This window comes from Thermobia domestica, chromosome 15 (assembly GCF_964235325.1).
Source record: "Thermobia domestica chromosome 15, izTheDome1.hap1.1, whole genome shotgun sequence".
Taxonomy (NCBI): domain Eukaryota; kingdom Metazoa; phylum Arthropoda; class Insecta; order Zygentoma; family Lepismatidae; genus Thermobia; species Thermobia domestica.
Window position 1 is genome coordinate 172,646,855 of NC_137468.1, and position 20,671 is coordinate 172,667,525.

The 20,671-nt window shown below is 38.1% G+C and overlaps 1 protein-coding gene across 2 annotated transcripts in view; it reads right to left on the reverse strand.

Moving 5' to 3' along the window:
• The window catches only part of LOC145671367 (sialin-like), a 91,077-nt gene that overhangs the window by 17,341 nt on the left and 53,065 nt on the right, over nt 1–20,671 (reverse strand). For both annotated transcript variants that reach the window (XM_081740431.1, XM_081740432.1), the window contains exon 6: nt 9,292–9,441. In XM_081740431.1, coding sequence (XP_081596557.1) covers nt 9,292–9,441 — 150 coding nt within the window. The remainder of the gene's footprint in view (nt 1–9,291; nt 9,442–20,671) is intronic.

Here is a 20,671-nt window from a genome sequence, read left to right on the forward strand (position 1 = left end):
TCTTCTTTTTAATCTGCTAGTTCCAAGTTTAAGCTATAGCAAAAAGTTCTTTGTTTGGTACAAATACAACTCCTAGTCTCCGGATTGGTGAAATACAGGAGTGCGGGATAAGTTACACAGTAAAATATGCTTGATATCCCACCGAAGTCCTACATCCACCAATTAATACTACTACTAATATTCTGGTTGATTAAACTATATTTTGGTTTACTCATTTAAAAAAAAACTACGTTTCCGATAGGGGAGACCGGGACTGGTTGGCGAACTTTTCATTCTTTGTTTTTTTATGAGCAGATGGTGCACTGTATTGCAATGTAATGGATGTGTACGGACAGACCAATGTTTCCTCTAATAAATGCCATTTTTGTTTTTGTTTTGTTGCTTACAGTTTTCGAGAAATAAAATTTTCTTTCTTTTAAAATGGAATATGCCAACCGACCTCTAGTAAGGAGCTGGTTGGCTGATATTGAGGGGCTAGTTGGCATATCTTTTAAATATAGCAAAACACAAACAAATATTGGATTTATTAGAAATAAACGTTATTTTTTTAAATTACATCATATATACTGCAATGAAGTAGGCTATTTGAAATTTGAAATTACTTTTATTCACAACATTTAAAAGAATCAGCATTGTGAAATATGAAAACTTCTTTCCTTCATTCTAGCTTGGTTGTCATAACATTGAAAGCTAAAGCTCTAAAGTCTTCTGCCCACCTAGCTTGCCTAAAGCTTTGTATAAACATAACCACTTTCTTAGCTTGCCTAAAGCTCTAAAGTCTTCTGCCCATCTAGCTTGCCTAAAGCTTTGTAAAACCTTAGCCACTCTCCTAGCTTGCCTAAAGCTCTAAAGTCTTCTGCCCACATAGCTTGCCTAAAGCTTTGTAAAACCTTAGCCACTCTCTTAGCTTGCCTAAAGCTTTAAAGTCTTCTACCCACCTAGCTTGCCTAAAGCTTTGTAAAACCTTAGCCACTCTCCTAGCTTGCCTAAAGCTCTAAAGTCTTCTGCCCACCTAGCTTGCCTAAAGCTTTGTAAAACCTTAGCCACTCTCCTAGCTTGCCTAAACCTTTGTAAAACCTTAGCCACTCTCCTAGCTTGCCTAAAGCTCTAAAGTCTTCTGCCCACATAGCTTGCCTAAAGCTTCGTAAAAACTTAAGTATTTTCTTAGCTTGCCTAAAGCTCTAAAGTCTTCTATCCACATAGCTTGCCTAAAGCTTTGTAAAACCTTAGCCACTCTCTCAGCTTGTCTAAAGCTCTAAAGTCTTCTGCCCACGTAGCTTGCCTAAAGCTTTGTAAAACCTTAGCCACTCTCCTAGCTTGCCTAAACCTTTGTAAAACCTTAGCCACTCTCCTAGCTTGCCTAAAGCTCTAAAGTCTTCTGCCCACATAGCTTGCCTAAAGCTTCGTAAAAACTTAAGTATTTTCTTAGCTTGCCTAAAGCTCTAAAGTCTTCTGCCCACGTAGCTTGCCTAAAGCTTTGTAAAACCTTAGCCACTCTCCTAGCTTGCCTAAACCTTTGTAAAACCTTAGCCACTCTCCTAGCTTGCCTAAAGCTCTAAAGTCTTCTGCCCACATAGCTTGCCTAAAGCTTCGTAAAAACTTAAGTATTTTCTTAGCTTGCCTAAAGCTCTAAAGTCTTCTATCCACATAGCTTGCCTAAAGCTTTGTAAAACCTTAGCCACTCTCTCAGCTTGTCTAAAGCTCTAAAGTCTTCTGCCCACCTAGCTTGCCTAAAGCTTTGTAAAAACATAACCACTTTCTTAGCTTGCCTAAAGCTCTAAAGTCTTCTGCCCATCTAGCTTGCCTAAAGCTTTGTAAAACCTTAGCCACTCTCCTAGCTTGCCTAAAGCTCTAAAGTCTTCTGCCCACATAGCTTGCCTAAAGCTTTGTAAAACCTTAGCCACTCTCTTAGCTTGCCTAAAGCTTTAAAGTCTTCTACCCACCTAGCTTGCCTAAAGCTTTGTAAAACCTTAGCCACTCTCCTAGCTTGCCTAAAGCTCTAAAGTCTTCTGCCCACCTAGCTTGCCTAAAGCTTTGTAAAACCTTAGCCACTCTCCTAGCTTGCCTAAACCTTTGTAAAACCTTAGTCACTCTCCTAGCTTGCCTAAAGCTCTAAAGTCTTCTGCCCACATAGCTTGCCTAAAGCTTCGTAAAAACTTAAGTATTTTCTTAGCTTGCCTAAAGCTCTAAAGTCTTCTATCCACATAGCTTGCCTAAAGCTTTGTAAAACCTTAGCCACTCTCTCAGCTTGTCTAAAGCTCTAAAGTCTTCTGCCCACGTAGCTTGCCTAAAGCTTTGTAAAACCTTAGCCACTCTCTTAGCTTGCCTAAAGCTCTAAAGTCTTCTGCCCACCTAGCTTGCCTAAAGCTTTGTAAAACCTTAGCCACTCTTTATCTTCCTAAAGCTCTAAAAATATCTTAACCACAACCACTCATCTTGCCTCAAAGTTTATAAACATTTAGGCACTCTCTTAAATTGCTTGAAGCTCTAAGAAAAGAACTTTAACCACAACTACCAAGCTTGCATAACGCTGTGTGGTTTCTCTGCCCCTGTAGGTTGCCTGCAGCTCTACGGGACATTAACCTCTTTTTCCTTGCCTACAGCACAAACACTTCCTAAACCATCTTCATTTAGCTTGCCTGAAGCTTTGTGGAAATCTTTCCCTAGGCTGCCGGAGCCCAGGGACATCTATTTATCCAAACTACATACTAAACATATGTATTGGTCTTACGACCACATTTACAGTAACTTTATGTTATATTTTGTGTAACATTTTTTATTATAAACAAGTTTTGAAAAAACAAATCCCATATCGTTGCCTGAGATTCAACACCGCATAAGTAGCATTTCACCAACTGTACAGAAAACACAGAAAACTGTTTGAAAACTAGCTTTAGTCTCATTACTTTTAAGGGAATAACAGAGCCATTTGTCGTGATATAGGTGTACTACTTAACCAGATTGTGCGCCATCATATGCTGATTCTAATGGTTAGTCCAGGCTAGCTAGGAGCTGAACCCGGACATAATTGTTGAATTCCTGAAACTTCGCCCACAGAGTCCTTGATGTGAATGTAATAACATATTAAAAGTCCCCGCCCGTCCCATGCCTGCGTCATCCAATATGGCCGCCAAGGAGTATGTTAGGTACATAGGGTTTGAAATAAAGACACCCTGCTCCTAAACTACATAACATATTAACATCCGGTAAACACCATATTAAACAGCATACATGTAGCTATTATAAACTACATTTTCATATTCATATGATAATTATTTTCTATGTAAGAAAACTTTAAGGCTAAAATTACCTGATATATTTTGCTATTCAACACAGTTTGTGCTTTCATACAGACACAACTAAAGTGATTTATGACTTTTCTTTAATATTGTTGAGTAGAGCACTTAGTTTGCAAAGATTATAATTTTGTTTCATGCTGATAGTCCCATTAGTAGCTGAATTAGAACGTTTTTCATAACATGTTACAAATAAGCAATTCACATTCAAAAAACGTTAGCGGTCGTCGACATGCCCAGTCTAGCTAACAGTTTACTTTGCACATAACTGTTGAAGTCACGAAATCTTGCACACCGAGTCTTTACTATAAATTTAATAACGTAATAAAAAGTCCTCATCTCTGCTATGTTTACTTTATATAATATGGCAGCCAGTAAAACTGTGTTGTTCGATCTTTTTTATCATTTTCTCAAGCTGCAATATTGTAACTGGGTTCATTTCTATCTAAACTGAAGAAATTGTGTAGTTTTGTGCGTGTGTTTTTTTGCACATTTTGCATTTTATATTATGTACTGCATATTTTTATTGTATATTTCATATAACATATTTTTATTATTGTACATATATATTTAGTAGCAGGCTACATTTATTTTAATTTTATCTTTTGCAGGTATTAATGGACATCAGGTTTACATGAAAACTATTTGCAAGTAGGAAGTTAGATTGAAGATGTCAACATATACAGGAAGTATATGTATTTTGTGTGGGAGAGCCCTTACAGAGTCGCTTACTGTTGTAGTAAAGAGAGGTCTGTCAACTCTAATTGCATCAAGTGAGCAGAGGAGTGATGGCTTGCATGAAGAATTATCCAAATATACATCTATAGTAGTGCACAGTGAGTGTCGAAAACGATATACTCGGCAAACATCAATCAAATCTGACTTGAGAAATAGTGATTGTGATAATCCAGACACTGTTTTTCCTGGACTGTCCACTCGTTCTACATCCTCTCAGTTTGACTTCAAAATCCATTGTCTCTTCTGTGGTGAAGAAGCAGATATAGAGAAAGAAAGCAAGAAAGCTAAGCAAGAGAAAAAGTGCATCAGTAAAGTAACCCTCTTGAAAGTGAAAGACAATATTAATAAGTATGGTACGGCTCGTGCAGACAAATGGGGAGTTGCTGTGCAGACACGTGTCAATAGTGCTATTGATCTCATTGCAGCAGAAGGAAGATACAACCAGCAATGCTATAAGTCATTCTGCAATCCTAGATCAGTGCCTCCACCACCGTTTCGAGAAACAAGTGATTCCTTGTATAATCCTGGGAGACCATTACTCACAGAGAAGCATCAAAATTTTGTAAAATTGTGCTGTTTTATGGAAAGTGAAGATGAATGTCAGTATTCTATGGAGGAGTTGGTAGAAAAATTAAATGAATTTGGACAAGAAGGTGTGACTTACAGTGACAAACAGCTGAAACGAAAATTGAAGGATTACTTTCAGGATCGTGTAATAATCACAGATATTCCAGGTAGAAGAAGTATTGTTACTCTAAAAGATGTAGCATCAAATATCTTAAATGAGGCTTGGTACTGTGAACGCAACAAAGATCCAGAAAAGGGGAAGGAGCGCATTATTAGAACTGCAGCAAATCTAATTCGACAGGGCATACAAGAGTGCACATACACAGTGGATACATATCCAACTATTGAAGACATGAAAAAAGGAGGAGTTTCTTACATTCCAGACTTTCTTCAAATATTCTTTCAGGAAATAATAATGAAGATGAAGAAAGAAAAAGATACATGGGAAAGAAAATGCGTATCTATAGCGAACTGCATAGTAAAAACAACCAGGCCTCGTTCATTTATATTACCATTACTTCTGGCTGTATTAATTCATGTTCATCGTCGGTACGCATCCCGACAGCTGGTAGATCTTCTTCATAGCATTGGTTTCAGTGAAGATTACAGTGAAATTCAACGTTATGAAACATCTGCTCTTTCACTTCCTGCAGAAATCACTGTGGAACCAAAAGCATTTATGCAGTTTGTGTTCGATAATGCGGATTTCAACGTGAGAACCATGGATGGTCATGGAACATTTCACAGCCTTGGTGGTGTGCAATGTGTGACGCCAGCTGGTGCTGTCAAGTTTTCTAGTATTGTTGAGCGCCCAAGAAAGGTAACACCTGCAACCAGCATTGGTCAATTTGGTGCTATTCCCATCTTGAAATACAAAAGTGTCTCGCAGAAAGCAGTCATCAAAATTGAAGATATATCTACTTTGGAGATACTAGAACCGCCTACTGTATCTATTGGAATGGCTCTTGACTTCTTTTGGATTTGGAGTTTTTCAACAGGACCACAAAATCTTCCTGGATGGAGTGGATACATGCAGTGTATAGAACAAAGCAACAAGGAATATTCCCCTTCCAGAATTTTCATCTTGCCATGTATTAACCTGTCTCCCTCCAATCCCAGTTCATTGTATAGTGCATTGAGCTTTGCATCTCATATATGTGAAAAGCAAGGACGCAAGTGTTTTGTAACATTTGACCAACCGTTATATATTAAATCTCGGGAAATTGTTCAAGTTTCTAAGAAAAATGATGAATTACATAATATTGTAATTCGCTTAGGAGGATTTCATCTTTTCATTCATATTTGGAATCAGTAGGATACATAATGTCTGGCAGTGGAATTGAGGAATTGTGGAACGTAGTGTATGCAGAATCATCTACTATTAAAATGTTGTCAGGTCAGTCGTATGCCAGAGCTCTTCGTGCACATATGTTAACTCAAACCGCAATTGTGAAAGTAGCAGCTCACCATTTCGAGATTGATGAAGGTTTGACATCTGCACTACAAAATCTTGGTGTGGAAGTATTCCAAGGAAAACAACTACCATCTTCAGCCGTATCATCAGACATATTGAAGCAGGTAATGTCACAATTAGAGGACAAGTTGCACTTACTGGCTGCCGATAGTCGTACTAGCAAGCTCTGGCTTCAGTACATACATCGGTGGATCTCATGCGCTTGTATGTCAGGGCAGAACGAACTGGAGACTGGGATTTGCATTTGTATTGTGTACAAAAAATGTTACCACATTTCCATGCTGCAGGCCACATACACTATGCCAAATGTGCCCAGCTGTATTTGCAAGAAATGCTTCAACTCAGAGAAAATCCTCCAGAGGAATTCTCAGGCTACTCAAATGGTTACTTTACAGTGCGCCGATCACAGAAGCCATAGGCAGGTGTGTGGACTGACAGGATTATAGAGCAAGTTCTGATGAAATCCATGAAGACTTCTGGAGGTATGATGCACGGCCGTGGTTTTAAAGATAGCACACTTGCTAAATGGACTTTGTCAGCACCAACGTGTTCTCAAGTTTCTGCTGCCCTTGAAGATTTCAGTAGTGTGCCCAACATCACATCAGATCAACATGTAGAATTAAGAGATTTTCGCATAGGACATGACGAAAAGGCTCTTAACATGTTTCAGAATTGGCTATTGGAACATTATCCTTTTCAGACCACAGGAAATCAACTTTTATCTATTTCTACTGGAGTTGGAGGGGTTGAAATTAACTGTGATTCTGCTATTGAATGTAGTACAAAGGCTATGTTAGCTATGACAAGGAAACATATTTTTACCGTCCAGCTGCAAAGACGAGATAAAGTGAGACCATTATCATCAGTTACAAACCAGGTTGTCAATATCCGAGGAGAAAAATCTCCAATTAATCACTTGCAGCTCTTCCACCGAATGTTGTGTGTTGTAAGGAGTGAAGAGGAATTACGTCAATGTTTTTCACATGAGCTTTCACAAACTCCTTCATCTCTGTTTGTTAATGGCTGCATGAGGAAAGCCAACAAGGCTAGCATCATACCAGTTCTTGAAAACAAGGTGCCTTGTGAGACTTCAGTGCCTTGCTCTGCTTATGTCTGTGATGGTGGTTATTTACTTCATAAAGTTGTCTGGCCATCAGGATGTTGTTACATTGATTTGTACAATCTTTATGTTCAGTATTTGCAAAATAAATATGGAGACAATATAATAGTAATTTTTGATGGTTATTTAGACAGCCTGACAACAAAAGGGGAAGAGCGAAGAAGACGACAGCTGGGTAAGAAGTCTGCTGATATCGTGTTTCATAGTAATATGAGGTAACCACAAACCAATCGCAGTTCCTTGCCAATGAACACAATAAAACAAGATTCATTTCCGGTCTCACAGATATCCTAGTATCAAGTGGCATTCATGTGAAACAAGCAGATTCAGATGCTGATCGTCTAATTATTGACACTGCTATAGGTCTGTCTACAACAAATGACTGTGTAGGAGTAGTTGGAGAAGATACAGACTTGTTAATGTTGTTACTTTCCAAGGCACCAGCAAACTCAAATATAATGTTTGTAAAACCAGGCAGTACTGTGCGGTCTGAGAAAGTATACAACATAAACTAAATTCAGAATCAATTGTGTGATGTGAAGAACAGTCTCTTATTCCTGCATGCTGCTTCAGGCTGTGACACCACATCAGCACCATTCGGAAAAGAAAAAAATTCCTTCCTTTTGTTGTTAGAGAGAAGTGAATCTCTTCGCCAACTTGTTTCAGTACTCACACAGCCAGATAAAACACAAGAGGAAGTAACAGCTGCAGGGGAGAAATTTCTATTGCATCTATATGGTGGTTCTTCTGACGGAACATTGAACTCTCTTCGTTATTTGATGTACGTGAAATGTGTAGCAAATCAATGTTTGACATCACAATTTAACCTTTCCACACTTCCTCCAACATCAGATGCAAGTAAATTACACTTCATGCGTGTGTATCACCAGGTGCAGTCCTAGTTAGGATACAATCTGAATCCAAATGAATGGGGATGGAAGACTTTGAATGGACAGCTTCTTCCTATTCCGTGTCTTCAACCTCCAGCACCAGACTTCCTCCTGAAATTAATTTCATGTGCATGCAAAACTACTGAATGTACGCGCTGCAAATGTAGGAGTGTTGGTCTTCGATGCACAAGTATTTGTACCTACTGCCATGGCCTGCAACGTGGAAATTCATATATTACTTATTCTGATACAGACAATTCAGATGATGAACTTAATGATGAAACAAATGTGCGTTCTCAGAAAGAACCAAACGTTAAACGATTTAAGCTGACTAGTCATTAGTGTTCAGAAATCACAAACAGTATTTGTTATTGTTAATAGCATAGTGATCATCGCAGAGATGAAGACTTTTTATTACGTTATTAAATTTATAGTAAAGACTCGGTGTGCAAGATTTCGTGACTTCAACAGTTATGTGCAAAGTAAACTGTTAGCTAGACTGGGCATGTCGACGACCGCTAACGTTTTTTGAATGTGAATTGCTTATTTGTAACATGTTATGAAAAACGTTCTAATTCAGCTACTAATGGGACTATCAGCATGAAACAAAATTATAATCTTTGCAAACTAAGTGCTCTACTCAACAATATTAAAGAAAAGTCATAAATCACTTTAGTTGTGTCTGTATGAAAGCACAAACTGTGTTGAATAGCAAAATATATCAGGTAATTTTAGCTTTAAAGTTTTCTTACATAGAAAATAATTATCATATGAATATGAAAATGTAGTTTATAATAGCTACATGTATGCTGTTTAATATGGTGTTTACCGGATGTTAATATGTTATGTAGTTTAGGAGCAGGGTGTCTTTATTTCAAACCCTATGTACCTAACATACTCCTTGGCGGCCATATTGGATGACGCAGGCATGGGACGGGCGGGGACTTTTAATATGTTATTACATTCACATCAAGGACTCTGTGGGCGAAGTTTCAGGAATTCAACAATTATGTCCGGGTTTGACCTAAAATTATGCCAGCTAGACTGGACTAGGTATCAAACACTCAAATTCGCCAAAATTGGCGATAGCAGTGTTGAATCTCAGGCCACGATATACTAAATTGCTCTAGTACTACCTTAACAATATATTTGTAGTTTTACATTATTGAATTGGTATTTTATCAAAAGCAAAAATCATTAATTTACCTGCTTTATATTAAATCCAAGAATATCCTTCATATATGTGGGTCCGTGGGTCATAATCGTGTAGAGACCCCATCCAGATCCAAAACATCCAATGACGAGAGCCCAAACTGGCATCGAAGTTGCTATGGCTTTCGCTGGAATGGGAGGTACCTAAAGAAACAATGCAATACACACTTTGTAATTGTAGTCGCTACAAACTTAGAGGAGAAAGCTTACCTCATCAGTCATCCTTAATTCTTGTATACAGCTTTCTGAGGCAGGACGAAGCTTTCTATGTAGGCCTAATTAGCTTGTAGCGCTACAATCTAATTTCTTATCGGCGTGATTTCCCTCAACAGCCACCACTGCTTAATTGTGAAGAGTAGTGTTTCAAATAGTGTATTATGGAACGTTTCAACATCACGTTTATACAAAGAGAGGATTAAAAACTAGGAGTACGAACTGATGGAAAGAAAGATCACTCATTCGGCTATTCTAAGGTATTGATACATACGACTTCTTAACTACATAATATGTAGGTTATAGTGCAATCACAAAGGTCAAATTTTTACTTTTCTCCATCTGCGGATTCTCGTAGTTTCTATGCAAGTGCGAAAGTGGAGAGTAAGTGAAATAATGAATATAACATTTTTTATTTTGCAAGTATTCAAATGTGACTTCAAAAATACTCACTAAAGTACAGAGTACTTACTAAACACCGACAACGTTTGGGAGGTGATTCCTGACACCAAGATAAGACAAAAAGTATAGACCAACCTGGGTGCATAAGTACTTCCTTTCGGAGTTATAGGTGGCCAAAAACATGAAAAATTGAAGTTTAAAGATCCATAGCTCCAAAACTATGCGACCTATCGTAGTCGAGCCAAGACTTTCCTTATTAACTAATTTGTGCCTATCCAAAAATACATATTTCAGAATCCTAAGGTACTCACGCAACTATTTTTATAGAGGCTGTTTTGCTACGGGCATATCATTTGAAGTACTCACCAATTACATGTAAAATTGATGCGGAAGTACCACAGGATTGTTAAACTTGGATATTTGGATAGGGCACATATTAGCTCCTAAGTGAAGTCTTGATCCGACTATGGTAGGTCCCATAGTATTGCAATTATGGACCTTCAAAGTCCATTTTTTTATGTTTTCGGCCACCTATAACTCCGAAAGGAAGCATTTGTGCACCCTGGTTGGTCTATACTTTTCGTATTATCTTGGTGTCAGGAATCACCTCCAAAACGTTGTCGGTGTTGTTTTGAAACATCCTGTATATATTACAATCTTTGATTAAAACAAAATTTACTAAGATCGTTATATATAACTTTTGTTTATGTCTTTTCAGTGTTAATAGCATTTCAGGATGAACCAATGGTTGATAATGTGCAAGCGAGCTCTGCTGCCCTCGCATTGTTAATTGTGTCAATGCACGGAAGTGATGCAGTATTCACGAACCTTCAGCTACAAAGGCTATCAAGAGCATCAGAAATCCAAGCTTGTAACTACAGAATATGTAAGAAATCTCAGACATACGTTTGGACAGAAGTGGTAATAGGTCGATAATTTCCAATTAGAGGAAGATACACAGGTTGTTCGAAAAGTGTTCACCAGAAGTCTCACAAAGTCAACATGCCAAACTGGCACGCAACCCCTTTCAACAAAATCTTTGAACCCCTCCCAACAAAAATTTGTGAGTGCGCACCTGCGCAGGACCAATGAAATAATAATACTAAAGGAGATTCCAGTAGATATGTACTTAGCGCAAAATTTGATCTCGAGACCTTCCTATTACAAAGCAAAACTAAAGTTTCCTTGACTTTATCCATTTATTAAGATAACGCAAATTGCACTTACAAGGTACATTCGCGAAGTGTAAACTCGGGGTCCATGTAGAATTAATTCAATTTCAAAGTTCTCCACGACCAAATATGTTACCCCAGGAAATCAAAGGAAAAAATCCATTATTGTCGGGAAAAATTCGAGACAAGCTGAATTTTTGCCAGTTGTTAGGACCCAACTAGAGATACATTTTCCCAAAAGTCCCCACCCCTCTCCCTTGTGCTTTCCCCACCACTCCCCTTTAACATCCGATTTACAAGGTTTTCGATTATCGCTCATATCTCCGTTATTATTAACCCGATCTTCAAACTCTTTTTTACAGTTTTCTTAAACTTAAAAAAAAAATAGTTATTCTTAACAATTTTTGCTAGGTCTAATACTTTAAGAGATATTCGTAGAAATATGCAAAATTTTATATTTTTATGTGTACTTTTTTCGTTTTTTACAATTTAACTTTTGTGTTTTCGATAATTTTTAGAAAAGTTTAAATAAAAATTGTAGAGCGCTTCTTTAGCTTTAAAACGGTGTATATATTAATATCCTTAGAGGTATGGGAACGTGTAAAAAGGCACCTTAAGAGAGCGAAATGCGCGCAACTGGTGCCTTACAGCCGCTCTCTGCGAATTGCTTAGTCGACTTTAATATGTCAACATAATAATGGAGTGTTTCGTATGGTTTGCATCATACGAGGTAGTGTTCTTTACTCTGATCCCGTTTGTGCTCATTAGGACAACATATGGTTAATTAGTATTTTTACTGAAATAAAATTTTCGGTAAGCAGTATAGATTTTGGACGTAAATTTAATGTAAAATCTTTCGTGACTTTTAATTTAAAATCTTTTCTTTATTCAATGTTCCCAATCCATTTAATTTCATCCTTTATATGTAGCAAATCCGAGCTCTTGGAAACAGGCCAGTTGTTAGAGCTATATATAAAGGTCAAAATAGTATATCTCACAAAAGTAAATGTACCAATTACTTTCTTATATCTTAACTGAACTTTGTCACTTAAATTACGTCTCCTCACTATGAAATTCCACGTCTTCTCACTATGAAATTCCATCGTCACTATGGAAAATTTGGACTATTTTAATTTATCAAAAGTAATACACAGAAAATTTAATGTATTTTAATTTATCGACTGAAAAAAGGCCATAGCTACTTCCGTGAAGTTTCGAGAGTACAAAAAAAACTCAAAACAGCAAAGATATGGAGTGTAGTTTTCTGATTCTATGTTCTCTATTATTGCCGTTTTCTAATATACGTATATATATTAGAGAACGGCAATAATAGAGAACATAGAAAACTACACTCCATATAATATATCAGGTGTTGCCAAATAAGTGTTAAAACTCTCAATCGCCGTGTAGGGGACATCAAAAGTAGAAAAAAGTTCTCTTCAACTTTGGTCGAATGACAATAGTTTCGGAGATACAACGCGTCGCAATCGTGGGAAAGTGAACTCCAGAGACCTGTATTTCAAAAACTATACAACGTAGAGAGCAGCTTAAAAACTCACAAGGAAGTCTGTGTGCCCTTTTTCCGGAAATCATTCAAAACGAACCGCCATGTTATGTTGAAGGCGCTGTGAAATTTTCATCTCGATATCTTTATTTTCGGCAGCGTGGCAATATTGTTTTTGTAAGCCTTTGCACTGGTGTTTTGGCTCACAGCTGACATTCAGACTCTAGCAGCGCTTATCCCTGTGCTCATTGCAATATTATTAACTTACAAGCGTGGCAGTAGTTTAAAAGGGATACTGAAAGTATACCTGTGTATAAGAAGAGGCATAGTAAACGAATTTGAAACGTGAAGAATCAAAAAGTAAAAGGGTTCGTGGTGAAAAATACTTCAACTCGAGTAAGAATGAAGTACCGGCTAAAATGTTCTTAGTTACTCAATATTGTAGAACCAAATGCTATGAACATTTTTTTCTTCATACTCACAAGTAAACCTTACGTTTGGGTGAATCGAGTTGCTGACTGAGACACATATGAGAAAGTAGTACTAAATGTGGTCAGTATTTCAGTGAAGTTGTAGGTGCGAAGCTCCAGGGGTTTAGGAGATACAGCTACCAGAACATCACATGGAAGTACAGAATAGTCTTCATACAGTTGGAGGTAAAAGCTCTGTAAGACCTCTTGTAACGACAAAAGATGAATGACAAATATATGGGTATATACTAGGACTAGGGGGAAGTCATATAGTAAGGGTATACCTGATGAAGGCCATCTTGAAATCCGCCATTTTGAATTAAGGTTAAGTTTTTAAAATAGGAATAGGGTCATGTGATATATGATTTAAGGCGCAAATTTAATCAGAAGAACAGTGGTCACGTTAATTTTGATTTACGCGCAATTGGTAAAAAGTTACAGGGAAATTAAATATTGTTGCAGCATATGTATTAGTCCTTTACCCCACCTTGTAAATTTTGTTTTAATGATAATAATTAAATAAAAAGTAGGTGGATAAATATTAGGTCTATGGTAAGAGTTGCCTTGATGGTGGCCATGTTCAAATCCGCCGTTTTGAAGCAGACAAAATTTTTAAACAAAACGCATAACAGTGATACCTTATTAATAGCAAATTTTACCATAACTCCAACGGTATAACCATTTTTGCTTTATCATTAACCAGCACAAAATTAAATGGATCGCTCCTTACGACTACTGCTTTGACGGAATTGTTAACGACAGATGTGTCAAGTGTAACTCGTTTGCCTTTGTCAGGTGTGCTCACTGTGAGCAGAGCATTTGTGCAAGTCATGCACTCTTTTCTGAACTACATATTGATTGTACCAACTGAGGACTTTTCTGGAAGAAAGACCCAAGTTCAATTATGAATCAATTCCTCTTTGGTCATTTTTCCTCAAATCAGCAACTTGTTTATGCGATAACAAATGCTGGTTCATGATAAAGCAAAAATGGTTATACCGTTGGATTTATGGTAAAATTTGCTATTAATAAGGTGTCAATGTTATGCGTTTTGTTTAAAACTTTTGTCTGATTCAAAATGGCGGATTTGAACATTGCCGCCATCAAGGCAACTCTTACCATAGACCTAATATTTATCCACCTACTTTTTATTTAATTATTATCATTAAAACAAAATTTACAAGGTGGGGTAAAGGACTAATACATATGCTGCAACAAATTTAATTTCCCTGTAACTTTTTACCAATTGTGCGTAACTCAAAATTAACGTGACCACTGTTCTTCTGATTAAATTTGTGCCTTAAATCATGTATCACATGACCCTATTCCTATTTTAAAAACTTAACCTTAATTCAAAATGGCGGATTTCAAGATGGCCGCCGTCAGGTATACCCTTACTATATGACTTTTCCCTAGTCCTAATATATACCCATATATTTGTTATTCATCTTTTGTCGTTACAAGAGGTCTTACAGAGCTTTTACCTCCAACTGTATGAAGACTATACTGTACTTCCATGTGATGTTCTGGTAGCTGTATCTCCTAAACCCCTGGAGCTTCGCACCTACAACTTCACTGAAATACTGACCACATTTAGTACTACTTTCTCATATGTGTCTCAGTCAGCAACTCGATTCACCCAAACGTAAGGTTTACTTGTCAGAGCAATTCGTATGATTCCTAGCCTCTTCAAGATTCGTTCCTCGCTTCGTTCATGAGTAAGTCGGAAGGCACAAAAGAAACCACAGCTCTATACATAGATGTATTGTGTTTAGGATGGTGGAATGGCTACTGTGGTATGTCACAAATTGAGACATATTGACCCTAAGCCTGTCCCTTTTGTTGGAGTGAGCGAACAAAAACAGAAAGATGTTCGGTCCTTAATGACGTGCTTGTCAGCTAAAGACAGGGACTGGATTGAATTGATATTGAATGAGTACGAACAGGACTAAATCCATAATGTATTTATTACCATGTGTAATGGTTTATATTTCTTTTCTGTTACAGTAAAGACATTATTGTGATGCATTAATAGTGTGCTATTTCCTCAACCAACAAGGATTTTCGTAAAAAGGGCACATAACATTTTATACAAACATGTTTATAAATATATAAAATAGTATATATTTTTTAGTTAATACAAGCTATTTATTAGTGAAATAGATGTTTTATATTTAAAAGAAACCTATAATAGGTATTTTCAAACTTATGTTATTGTTATATACTCTGATAAAATCTTTAAGGCTCTTTCCCTTCATTCAAGAAAACTTCCTATGTGCCGTGCCCTTCTTCCGGAATAGGCCTCAATTACTAAGAAGTGGAGAACGTTTAGTATGGACTGAACAGATACTCAAACTTGAATGAAGCCCGGTACTTTAAATTTACTATGCTCACAAGAAAGTCATATTTGGGATCGAATTTTGATTTGGCTAAACTGTCTCCAACAAAGAAAGCATGTCAACAGCAATTACTAAGGGTTTATTTGCAAGTACAGAGATGGTTGAGAGCCAATTTGTCAGCTACTGAATGGGGATGGAAGCTAGAGTCCGTAACAGGGAATGGAGGAGGGAGAAAAGTACTTAAACCAGTTACCTCGTAGACGTCTTTTGCACCAGATGATTTATTGTGTTTAGTGTCGTGTTCTTACAAAATGATTGTGGGGATTATTGTAAGTGTTGTCAGATATGAATTGTTCGGCTATGTGCGAGCATTGTAATGGTCTCTCATATCACAATGCAACAACCATGGATGAAGATCAAGACGAAATTGATGATGAATATTAGCATGTATATATTGTAAATAGTGTTAAATGCCTTCAATATAGACAGGAATTGTATATATGAATTATTGATAGGATGATTTGTAAACAAAAGACAAGAAATGAATAATGAACATAACGTGTATAAGAAACAAAAAAGTTGTAACATTAGCTAGCGGTGGGTCTGAGGTCCGTGCTTCTGTGAATAACAATGATTATTTTTGATAGATAATATTGTCAATTAATTCACAGCTGCCGGTGGAGAGTCTAAGACACGGTAGGTCCATAGGTGGTGAATAACAGAACAACCGTATATCATATGGGTTAGGGGCAAAAGCCTCCCTGAACCAAAACTGACAAAAACATACGCGAAATTAAAAAAAATAGGAGTAATATATTCCACAAAATCGGAAAATATTTATTTACGATCATCATTCATCAAAAACGATAGTGAATGTGGTTTGAAGCAGGGACCGTGAGTGTCACGGCTCAGGTTACCAAACAAAGTCAGAAAAAGAATGAAAGGGGCCCATTTTAGGATATTGCGTAGGGGTCCACGCGATCTTATGCTACGGTATTTGAAGTAAACGAGACGAGCCAGGACGCGGCAATTTTGCGAAGTTTGCAATAATGGTGAGCGCGCACTTCACTCTCTTAAGGTACCCTTTTACACGTTCCCATACCTCTAAGTATATTAATATATGCACCGTTTTAAAGCTAAAGAAGCGCTCTACAACTTATATTTGAAGCGTTTCTACAAATTATCGAATACACAAAAGGTAAAATATAAAAAGCAGTAAAACGTACACATAAAAATGTAAAATTTTACATATTTCTATGAATATCTCTTAAAGTATTAGACCTACCAAAAATTGTCAAGAATAACTTTTTTAAGATCGTGCTTTTTTAAGAAAGAAAACTGTCAAAAGAGTTTGAAGACCGGATTATTAATAACGGAGATATGAGCGATAATCGAAAATCTTGAAAATCGGATGTTAAAGGGGGAGTGGAGGGGAAAGCACAAGGGGGAGGGGTGGGAACTTTTGGGAAAATACATCTCTAGTTGGGCCCTAACAACTGGTAGAAATTCAGCTTGTCCCGAATTTTTCCGGACAAAAACTCTTTATTTCCTGGGCTTAACACTATCATCAGTCGTTGTACGATAACTGTTCTGGACTTAATTGGGAGCGCCCATTAAGCTCACTTATCATTCCGGTCTTACTTCTCCTTACCTTCCCCACGCATATCACCAAGTTACGACAAAGCAGATTGTCCCTCATATCGCTCCTATATATCAAACCCACTGGCAGATTACGAATCCCCAACTACACAAGACGAACTAACGCACCAGGTAGATACCATCACTACAACAGGCTTCTTCTCTATATATTCCACAGCCTAAATCCATCCCGTACAGGCCGAAACTCCCACCACAATATCTAGCTCTTGACCGTCGATCACGCCAATCATATCGGGAATTCCTGCGCACCCGGAATCCTGAAGCACTCCGCCTTCATCGTCAACTCCAAAGAACAGTTCATAATTACATTTCGGCTTATAAATTACGCCAGTGGGTGAAAACCTAGAGGGTGCCCGGGAAATAAAGACGAATTTGAATTTCGCACCATTTTGTCATACGGCGGTTGGCAGCTGTGGTTTTACCATGTTTGTTATCCTCTATCCTTCCGATTAGTAACCTGTGTGGTGAGCATTGTTGGTTGGTGTTTATTTCGGCATGGAGCGTTTGACAACAAAGAAACGCATCCAAGTGATTAAAAGTTATTACAAAAACAAGGAAAGTCACAAGGCAACCGTTCGAGATTTGCGTGTGACACTTGGACGCAATGTTGCTCTTACTGAATCATCAGTTCGGAAGTTGGTCCTGAAGTTTGAGAAGATGGGGTCAGTGTTAAATGTTAAGCAAAGTGGAAGACCGCGTTCTGTTCGAACAGAAGAAAACATTGCTGTCGTGCGTGACAGTATGATCGTAAACCCCATGAAATCAATTCGCCGACGAGCTCAACAACTGAATTTCTCACCAAGTTCACTGCATGAAATCCTGTCGAAAGATCTGAAAATGCATGCATACAAGATTCAACTTACACAAGAGTTGAAGCCTACAGACCATGGAAAGGGACATTGATTTGCTCAATGGGTATTGGTTCGACAAGCAGAGAATGAGAACTTCACGAGAAGAATAATTTTCTCAAATGAGGCACACTTCTATCTCAGTGGGTACGTCAATAAACAGAACTGCAGAATTTGGGGTACAGAAAATCCGCAAGTGACTGTGGAAGAACAGATGCATCCACAACGCACGACTGTGGGGTGTGGGTTCTGGGCAGGAGGAGTGATTGGCCCGTACTTTTTTGAAGACGATGAAGGAGCTGGAGTCACTGTGAACGGCGACCGTTACAGACACATGCTTTCAGATTGTTTTTTTTTTATTTTTGGATGAAATGGAAATTGAAAATGACGATTTTTGGTTTCAGCAAGATGGTGCGATCTGTCGCACATCCCGTGAAACAATTGGTCTGCTGAATGAAATGTTTCCTCAAAAAATTATCTCTTTGCAAGGAAATCAGGAATGGCATGCTAGATCATGCGATCTTATCCCTTGTGACTTTTTTGTGGGGATTTGTGAAATCTGAACTGTACGTGAACAAACCACAGACAATAAAACAACTGAAGGATGAAATTAAGAGGGTTATTAACGGCATCCCACTAGATGTTTGTGAACGCGTCATCGCAAATTTCAATGAACGCATTGCTCATTACCGTGCAGCCTTGGGTGGTCATATGCCGGATACAATTTTTCATACATAAATGTGAGAAAATTAACTAATGTGTATGTATACATAAATGGGAGAAGTTACTCAATGAGTTTATAAAAAAAATTCAATATATTTTATATTAGTTTTATAGCACTTTAATATTCGTCCCTATTTCCCGGACACCCTCTATAATCATCTTTCCGACACTGCTCATTCTTCTCTGTACTGGAAGCGTTTCAATGCACTCTGTAGCAAACACACTAGGACTCATACCCCCTTCTACTACATGATGTTCCACTTCCTTCAGACACAGATAAAGCAAACGCTTTTGCTGACTATCTGAAGGGAATTTTCACCCCATCCGAGTCGGACAACACGGACATACCTAATCCAGCCGATCAAGTCAATCTTAACTCTAGATCTTTGCAACCAAATATCACTCATGTAGTACTCGACGATATTCTCATAAGTCCTATCACAGTTTCCGAAATCACATCTGTCATTCAGTGTAAACGAAACACTGCACCTGGCTTCGATTCTATTACTTACAGACACATTAAAGAAAGTCCTATAGCACTACTTACACTTTTGGCATTTATATATACGTTTATACTCCGAACCGGATTTTTACTACTGACTGGAAAGTGCCTGTAACACTCATGTTCCCCAAACCTAATAAGCCTCCATCTAATGTCTCGTCCTATCGTTCCATACAGTTAACGTCTAAATTCAGCAAAATATTCAAACAAATACTTATAATAAAACGCCTACATCCGTTTTTACTCGACCGCCAACTACTGCCAACACACCAAGCCGGTTTTCGACCATCATTTTCAATTAACGATCAATTACTTCGTCTCACAACTCTGATCACCAATCATTACAACTCGATTCAACCCTCCTGCCTTCTCCTCTTCGATCTTGAGAAGGCATTTGACAAGGTTTGGCACCTTGCACTCATATACAAACTCATCAAATTTAAGCTTCCGATAACCTATATTTGCATAATTTATCACTTCTTAGCACGTCACATCTCATACATTGCCATTACTGAGCAACTTTCACATCCTACTTTCTTATGTGTGGGGTACCTCAAGGTTCTGCTCTTTCCCCTCTATTATACATCCTGTTTGCTGCAGCTCTTCCGCAGCTGCCGCCTGACGTTCACCTCTTTCAGTATACTGACTACACTGCTTTCCTTGCTCTTGGCAAAATCATCCAAGCCATAAATATTTCATTACAAGCAGCTATAAATAGTTTCACCCACTGGTGTTCTGAATGGAAGCTCAAACTTAATGCCTCCAAAACTCAAGCCATCGTTTTTGTTCCACCTCGTAAACGTATCAAAGTTCATCGCAATCCATCCCTTCTATGGCTCACGTCCATGATACGCTCATCACTCCAACATGCACTGTCACATACTTAGGCATTATCTTCGATAACAGTCTCACCTGGAAACCACACCTCCAAAGTATCAAAACTAAAGCCTACAACCGTCTGAACTTGCTCAAACGACTAACCGGCATTACCTGGAGTCCTACTGCCAACATTATACTGAACACCTACAAAGTCTTCCTCAGGCCATTATGGTTTTCCGGCTTGGATTTCCGGTTCATCCTCCTATTATGACAAACTAGCCATTTTTGAAAGACATGCTTTTCGCATTGCCTTCCGAATCTCTCTGCCAAGTCCGACTCGTTATCTCTATCCCTTGATCTCATTTCCTAACCTCCGCTATCACCTTGAAGCTCCTCCGTGGCTAAGCGGTTAGCGTACGCGCCTTTGGCGTTGGAGACCCGGGTTCGATCCCCCGCGGGAGCTCATGTGGTTCGGATTCCACGTTAATCAGTAGGTCCACGTCTCATATAGCCTCGCTGCTGAACGGGACGTTAAACTCAAAATCACCTCAACGCTATCACCTTGAAACACTCCGTTTAAAGTTTATCACTCAGCGTTACACACACCATCAACCTCTCCTTCTTTGAAACAATGCATCATCTTGCACTTCATTCCTCTCCCGCACGATATCATTATACTCCACTTCGCTTTCTGTTTACATGATACTGCTATACTGTATCGTC